The sequence below is a fragment of the Oryctolagus cuniculus genome, chromosome 8 (assembly GCF_964237555.1).
Source record: "Oryctolagus cuniculus chromosome 8, mOryCun1.1, whole genome shotgun sequence".
NCBI classification, from domain to species: domain Eukaryota; kingdom Metazoa; phylum Chordata; class Mammalia; order Lagomorpha; family Leporidae; genus Oryctolagus; species Oryctolagus cuniculus.
In genome coordinates, this window is record NC_091439.1 from 20,967,187 (window position 1) to 20,975,982 (window position 8,796).

The 8,796-nt window shown below is 40.4% G+C and overlaps 1 protein-coding gene across 1 annotated transcript in view; it reads left to right on the forward strand.

Annotated features, from left to right (window-relative positions):
- The window catches only part of FREM3 (FRAS1 related extracellular matrix 3), an 88,386-nt gene extending 84,522 nt beyond the window's left edge, over positions 1 to 3,864 (forward strand). Inside the window, exons 7-8 of the mRNA XM_002716929.5 lie at positions 1,515 to 1,664; positions 3,438 to 3,864. Coding sequence (XP_002716975.3) covers positions 1,515 to 1,664; positions 3,438 to 3,643 — 356 coding nt within the window. The 3' untranslated portion in view covers positions 3,644 to 3,864. The remainder of the gene's footprint in view (positions 1 to 1,514; positions 1,665 to 3,437) is intronic.
- Positions 3,865 to 8,796: the final 4,932 nt, after the last annotated feature.

The following is an 8,796-nucleotide window of genomic DNA, read 5'->3' on the forward strand; positions in this document are numbered from 1 at the left end:
CTCCCATCAAACAAAAACTAAGGGAGTTCACCATTAGATCTGCTTTACAAGAATGATAAGGAGAGTTCTTCAGCTTGAAATGAAAAGAGAGTAAACAGCATAAAAAAAAGTCTAAAACCCATTGCTAAAGGTAAATATATAGACAAATACAAAACAGGGTATTATTCTACTGGTGAGTAAATATTTTAAGTCTAGTATTAACATGAAAAAGCAAAAGTATTAAAAACAGTGTTAACTAAAAATATGTTAATGTATACACAAAAGTAGGTATAAATTGTCACATCAATATCATAAAGTGCTGTGAAAGGTAGATGGAGTAAAAGCGTAGAGTTCCAGCTCAGAGACCGTTGTGAGCAAAGATAGAAGCTCAAGCATGCTATGTTGGGTGCATCGTGAGCTCTTCGGTGCAACTGGGACACAGAGCACAGAGTGGATGATGGTATCAGATGATTCCAGGAAATAATGAACTCAGGTCGGATTATAAGCAATCTTGTATGCCATAGTAAAACTTTTAGAAAAACTTTCCTCAGCATAAAATACCTACTAATATATTCTGAGAAAATAATACTTACTAAATCTGACTTCTATCCTCTAAATTTTTTATTTTAATCCAGATATGCTTTTGCATTGCATTATGTCTACAAAGTCGTCACCTCTATCACTAATGTTCCATTTGATGGTACCAGGGGATCTTTTCTCTGTGGTGAAACTGCTTCCTGATGTTTACTGTTTTTTGTCTCCAGATGTCTCAGTTCAAATGAAACGCATCCATCTCAAAACCCCTTTTGTGGCAGAGTATGTCTAGAGTAATAGCAACACCTTGTGTTTTAAATAGTCAGCTAAGACCACAGGCTACTTTTCAGAGCAAAGTGAACCAGGTATAGATAGCTTTATTGCTTGGCCAAATCTTCATGTTCTCATTGTCAACATGTTACTCCTTGTAGAAGATGCACATTTCCCTCCCATTCTCCCTGAAGCCTGGCGTACATCCTGATCCCTTCAGCACTGCCATCCAGGAAGCCACTTCCCTGACCCTCAAGGGACCATTTCTGGCATCTCAGCTCACAGGATCCCACCTCCCCACTGGGATTCCTGTCTCCCTGTGATCAGCAAAAGCCCTGAGAAAAGGCACCACAGTGGTCCTTGAATTCAGAACCCTGGCTTGACTGTCACTCAACAGAAAGAGACGTTTTCTCCTGAAGAAAAACATCCCTACATTTCCCATCCTCTTTTCTCAAATGGCAGCTTCTTCTATACCACAGACAGCTCTTACAACAGGAAAATGGAGACAATTCCAACTGATGGTATCTTATAGCACTTCCTGGGGTCAAAGTCATGGCATGTGATTCTTTGTCTTGGCTTTTTGTGTGGTTTGGGTTTGTTCACCTGAGCTATACATGGAACAGAATGTGTGGTGTCTGTCAAGTCCAGCAATGGTGAAAACACTCAGGATCCCACTGTAGAGTATGTCTGGGAGGCTGAAGCATTCTGTTTGTGATTCCTTGTCTCCCTAGAACCTGTCCTGCACTTTGGTCATGCTGAGTATCATGTCGATGAACGTGCTGGCTATGTGGAGGTGTGTGTCTGGAGAAAAGGCACTGATCTTTCCCAAGCCTCATCTGTTACCGTGCACTCCAGGAAGACAGGGAAGGATTCAGCAGAAGGTGAGAGAAGAGATCATTTATAGAAGAGATTATTGTCATGATGTATAGTTGTGGTGGGGTCTAGACTGTCAAGTTGTAAGCATGCCTGGTCTTAGTTGATGGGATCTGGCTTAAAGGTCCTTCTACCTAAGCACATAGACAGTTAGTATATGTAATGACTTCTGCTGTTTACAAGACAAATAGAATAGGCAGACAGGAGCCTTTACTATTCATTCATCACCCACTTGCTTGTCAAGGACTCAAATTAATTTTCCAAAGCTCAGAATATCTATAGACACCTTAAGTTACTCATAAATGCTGTTTCAGATGAAAGTAATCCAAGATGGCTGAGCAAGTCCTAAGTCCTAAAAGAATTCAGCCTTCAAAGGGTAGGAAGTTTCTTTAATTTTGACCCAAGTATTTTCCTTGGCATCAAGCAGTATATCCTCGTATCCCACTAGTGTCTGTTTCCTGATATGGACGATGGAGGCCTGCTGGCAGCCAGGCCAGATGATCCTGGACATCACTTCCTCTCCTAACTCTGTCACTTGGTTTAAAAAAGGGACACCTCCCCTGACACTGATACTTACATTTTCTCGTTTGCACCTGGGATCTTTTGGACTCAAGAATAATTCATGTCTAGTGTCATATACATTCAAAATCCATGAGACTCTTTCAACCTACAAGCAAAGACTGTGAATTTTACCCCACTACCCAAAAACCTCAGTAACTGATGAGGGATAGAGAAAAATGCACATTTATTTATGAAAATGTGAGCCGTACTTCCTCATGTACCCAGAAAGTTATAGAAAATAAAGACAGCTTTCTCTTGGAAGAATGGGCACATTATATGCTATCAGTGAATGTATCGCAGTGCATTGTATATGCAACCAGAACTAATCATTACTAGTTCCTTTTCTCAGTTTCTTCCCTTTCTTTTTTTAATTTTCAGAGAGGGTCATTTATGATATTTGTAGAAATATCATATAGATAATAGTGTGTTCTTATATTCTATCAAAAGGCAGACAATCTCCACTTAGCCCATTACTGGTGCTATTAACTTTGATTACTGGTTAAGATAGTATCTGCCTACAATGAAGCTTCTCCATAAAGATGTTACTTCTTTTCCTTTACAATTAATAAGTATTTTATGAAGAAATACCTAGAAATGATGCAAATAGTCTGTTCCTCGGGTTATCTTATATTATTTATGTCACTCCAGGATTTCTATTTTATTCCACCAGTTATCATTTATTGCTATCATTACATTTGATGACTTTTCAAATAAGAAGCAAAGAAGCTTTATGGTCAGCCTGCAAAACATGCTTGAGAGCAAGGCAGAGAACTGCAGAAACTTTCTGGCTGGGTGTAAGTTGTCAGATTAAATCAGATATCTGGCAAAGGTGGATACGTGAAACCTAGTCAAAACAAAACTCATGGCCATTATAGTTAAGGTTAAAAATTAAAAAGGCAAATCCTTTTCTTTCAAATTGAAGCCACCTTCAGAGAGCCTTCAGTATAAAATCAGGGGCCTCTGTGGCAGTGCTGGGAAGGAGATGTGCCGGAGGCAGACGTGGAGGGCACAGGGGAGGATGGCATAAGAGCTTGGGATGAGGGAGCATGTGGCATTGGTAAGATATGGAAGTTGCCCTTCGGTGGGATCCAGTCCATGATTCTAAAGTGCTGAGTGCAAGGGAGACTGCTGCAGACTTGATGGGACCTCTTATTTTTCTCTGAGGGGAGAGTTATAACTGTGAATCTCAGTCTCACCAGTGCCTTTTCCCTTCCCACCAGCTGGAATAGATTACATTGGCATCAACAGAAATCTGGACTTTGCCCCAGGAGTGGGCATGCAGGCATTCCAAGTGACAATCCTTGACGACGTGGCACAGCCCATTTTGGAGGGTCCAGAGAGGTTTGAACTCCTTCTTCACATGCCTGTGGGTGCAGTGCTTGGAGGACCAAACAAAACCACCGTTTTCATTACTGACATCAACTGACTGAAAACAGGGTACTGGTTGCACCTTTGAAAGACTTTAAGGAGGAGAAAACAGCCGGAACATGTCTCCTAACAACAGAATGAAACTCCATTGTTTTTAGATCTTGGCAACTCTGGGATATCAATGATATTGTCCTGTCACTGGTGTTATGTTCTGTTGATGTGTGCAAATACAGTTTATGTGACCACATGGAGATAGAAAATAAATAAATAGAGGATTGAGCCCACAAAGAACGAGACCCTGCTGTTGTTATCCTTTCTCTATTATGTTTCTCAGACTCATGAAACTTCTTGTCTCCGATTAAATCAATAATCTCTACTCATTGATGACAGACTTGAAGCACTTTTCAGCTATTTACGTATATACACATGCATGTATATACATATACATATACATATACATATACATATATTCACCCTCTTTTGGATGAATGTGAAGACAGTGCCCTAACTCAAATATACAGATAAGCCTAAAGCTCCTTTTGGCCAATTGTTCAATTTTCCTCCCCAAGTCCAAGTCACTTAGATAGGGCAATCCTGTTATTGACTCTCCCTTCTATTGTACTCTTTTGTAACTACCCAATTAGTTCTTAAATTAACTATATATACAGTATATAGTATAGCATATACATATAGTTGTTTTTATATACATATAGATGGCCATTAGTATGCCTCAATAGATACCATATAAATCAATGTTTCCAAATTATTTTGAAAATCACACCTTTGTGCCCCACCATTATCTTTTAGGTCTTTCTGTTGCAAACTATTTAAATTTGGTTTTGGACGTTATTTGACCTATTCTTTTTTTTTTTTTTTTTTTTTTTTTTTTTTTTTTTTGACAGGCAGAGTGGACAGTGAGAGAGAGAGACAGAGAGAAAGGTCTTCCTTTTGCCGTTGGTTCACCCTCCAATGGCCGCTGCGGCCAGCACGCTGCGGCCGGCGCACCACGCTGATCTGATGGCAGGAGCCAGGTGCTTCTCCTGGTCTCCCATGGGGTGCAGGGCCCAAGCACCTGGGCCATCCTCCACTGCACTCCCAGGCCACAGCAGAGAGCTGGCCTGGAAGAGGGGCAACCGGGACAGAATCCGGCGCCCTGACCGGGACTAGAACCCGGTGTGCCGGTGCTGCAAGGCGGAGGATTAGCCTAGTGAGCTGCAGTGCCGGCCGGCCTAACCTATTCTTAAGCATTCATCCCAAGTGTAGAGGAGGGGATGAAAAGGCTTTGTCTGTAACACATCCTATATATATTGGCTGAGAAATCCTTATCTACCACTAGCCCAGGTTTTGCTTCCTTGATAAACTTCAAATTATTAGAGAACATTGAGGAAACCCTGCAAGACATTGGCACAGGCAAAGAGTTCCTGGAAAAGAACTCAGAAGCACAGGCAATCAAAGCCAAAATTCACAAATGAAATTAAATCAAATTGAGAAACTTCTGTACTGCAAAAGAAACAGTCAGGAAAGTGAATAGGCAACCAACAGATTGGGAGAAATTATCTGCAATCCATGCAACTTATAAAGGATTAATCACCAGACTATATAAAGAGATCAAGAAACTCCACACCAACCAACCAAACAACCCAGTGAAGAAATGGGCGAAGAACTTACACAGATGTTTTTCAAAAGATGAAATCCAAATGGCCAACAGACACATGAAAAAATGCTCAGGATCACTGGCTGTCAAGGAAATGCAAATCAAAACAACAATGAGGTTTCACCTCACCCTAGTCAGAATTGGCTTTCATACAGAAATCAACAAACAACAGATGCTGGCGAGGATGTGGAGAAAAAGGTACCCTAATCCACTGTTGGTGGGAATGTAAACTGGTAAAGCCACTATGGAAGACAGTATGGAGATTCCTCAAAAATCTGAATATAGACCTACCATACTACCTAGTCATCTCACTCCTGGGAATTTACCCAAGGTAAATGAAATCAGTAAGCAAAAGAGTTATCTGCACCTCCATGTTTATAGCAGCTCAATTCACAATAGCTAAGACATGGATAAAGAAATTGCGAGATATGTACACTATGGAATACTACACAGCAGTAAAAAAAAAGAAATCCAGTCATTTGCAACAAAATGGATGAATCTTGAAAACATCATACTTAGTGAAATAAGCCAGTCCCAAAGGGACAAATACCATATGTTCTCCCTGATCTGTGATAACTAACAAAGCACCTAAAAGGAAACCTGCAGAAGTGAAATTGACATTATGAGAAGCAATGACTTGAACAGCCCTTATCTTGACTGTTGCAGAACACTTTTTTAATTTTTATTTTTTCCTTAATACCATTGGTTGAACTCTTTACATAGAATTAGTCATATGTGTATAAAGGCAATTAAAAATAGATCCCAGTAAAAAATAAGAGTGGGAATAAGAGAGAGAGGAGCTTCGCAGTTCAGGACACATTCCCAAGGACTTACCCCTAAGGGTAAAGCTAAAACCTTGCCATGGGATTCCAAATCCTGTTAAGCTCAGTGGTACTAATGCCATTTTATGTGTTGAAGTGACCATATTAAGTGTGTAACTGGTCATATATTTAGGATTAAGTGTTAAAGGGATCCAAAACTAAGAACAAGTGTCTGGTAATAACAATAGATAGAATTAAAAAGGAGAGACTGTTCCAACACGGGAAGCAGTTCACAGAGCAGACTCATAGAATGACAAACACCCTAAACTGTACTCTGACCTCAGAATCAGCCCTTCCTTAAAGCATTCTGGTCTGTCTGAAAAGCCCATAAGAGCATTTCAGGCATGGAAAGCCAAGACACTGTGGCAAAAAAAAAAAAAAAAAAAAAAAAAAAAAATTCCCTGTGATTAAGACACCGGGGGGGAAAAAAAGGGACCACCAGAAGGATGTATTTTTCTCTGAAGAGTGGGGAGGACTTCAACTTTGCTTATTGCTGTATAAATACTGACAGAGATTGTGGACTCAAAAAGCTTCCATAGCTTTGGCAGCTCATGTTGAGAGCCACGGCTGATCACTGATGCCAGACATTAGTGTTAATTGTTAAATTAACAACAGGATTCACTGTGCCCTTACTCCTCATGCAGCACCTCTGTCCTAAATGAGTTGTACTGTGAGAATTAACTGTAAAACTAGTTCTCAAACAATTCTTTATATTTTGTTGGGGGAGGGTGGATACAAACTGTTGAAACCTTTACTTTGTATAGAGTTTGTCTTCTGTATATAAAGTTAATTAAAAACGAATCTTAATGAAGAATGGAATGGGAGAGGGAGGAAGGTGTGTGATAGGAGTGGGGGTGGGAGGGAGGGTATGGAGGGGGGAAGAACCACTATATTCCTAAAGTTGTACTTATGAAATTTGGACACATTAAATAAAAAGTTTCAAAAAAAAATCTCACCAACTCCCAGATAGTGGGTGGCAATAAGCTACCTTTATGTAGATTATAAAACCATTTATCCTGAGCATAGAGATTTGTAATAGAAAAACCTATTAAGTAGTTCTATTGTCACTAACAGCTCCCAGAAAGAACCAAAGGAGAGGCAGGTACAGTAGGTCTGTCTTAAGTGCAGCAGTCTTGAAGTGATGAAAGCAAAAGCATTAGTTATCTTTTCGCTTTTTTTGAAGAGGTATTTAAGATCTCAATTGGATCACAGGAATAATCAGGCATGGCTTTTGAGTTCACCTGTGAAGATTTTAGAGGTAAAAGTTTTAATCCTAATTTCACTGAGGTGGTCACGCTCAGTAGCACCTGGTCAGGTCCCTTCTATTTAAGCTGTAACTGATCTGAAGAGGATCTTTCTGTGAATTGCTTGCTCAGGAATTCCCAATGTTGCAGCTTGATAAAAGCTCCTTAATTCCTTGGAACATATTTTGTAGCTTCCATGTCTAACACAGTGTATCTGTGTCAGAGCCTTTTAAAGAGTTATACAAAGACTTGGAATCCAAATCCTGGAATCCATATTCCATAGAATCCTGCCATCAGGGATTCCCAATGTTGGAGCTTCTGTTAAAAGCTCCTTATTCTTTGGAACAACTTTTGTAGCTCCCCTGTGCAGCACAATGTGCCTGTGTCAGTGGTTTTTAAAGCTTCACACAAAAGCTTAGAATGCAAATCCTGGAATCCGTATTCCACAGAATCCTGTCATTTCCAGAAATGTCCCTAACTGCTTTTTAGTCTGTGGTGATCCTGTACATGGAATAGCTTCCTTTCTCTTTTCTGAACAAGCATGCTTTCCTGAGGTTAGAACATATCCCAGGTAATCTAACCTCTTGCTTAGAAACCTGAGCTTTTGTTTGGGAAATTTTGTACCCTCACTTTCCCAGGTTCTGGGTTTAGTGGGATGCAGAAGAAAGTATCCCTTAGGCCAAAGGACTTCCCTCCCCAGTCAGTCGGTGGCAGGTGTCACTTCGACCTGCAGTGACAGTTGCCGCTCACCTTTGTGTACAACACCGCCATCCTGTGGAGAGATGGAGTTCATAGCCTGACAGGGTCACAGTTTCAAAGTGAGCCTAAGGAGGCCTGTATGCGTGCCTGTAATTTGTCTGTAACTGCTTGAACAATTACCTGATCAAACCCTGAGTCCCAAACCTGTCCAAATCAACAAGGATGCCCACATTAAATTTGTGAGGGTGAATTCCTGCTGTGAAGAAACTAAGCCCAGTCTACTCTTGAAGGAAGAAAGCACTGTGATGTCTGCAACACATAGAATGGCAGAACACATGCCATTAATTTCCACAAACTGTTTCTCAGGGAAAAAAGCTGGAAAGAAATAAGGGTGTAGGCATATGCAGAAAAAAGGCCTTTTTACAACCAGAAAACATATGTACCAAAAAAAACAAACAAACATATCAATCCACATCTAAGATTAAAGGGAATCCAAAATGAAAAGTAACAAGTTATTTTGCAAAGCAGGGACAACCAGGTGGCCCCTACCTGCCTCCTAGATAGGAGTCAAAAAGTTAGCTAATTACCAGACTGTCCATGAGGGACAGACAGTAAGAACTCTGCATTTTCCCAGTAAATCTGTTGTGCTGGTTCATTTTCTGTTGCCTTAATATGTATCAGAGGCTCAATAATTTATAAAGAAAAGAGGTTAATAGCTCACGGTTCTGGAGACGAGACGGGGTGACCAATTCCTATGTGGGTTACATGATGCAACACAAAGTAGCCGCTGGCA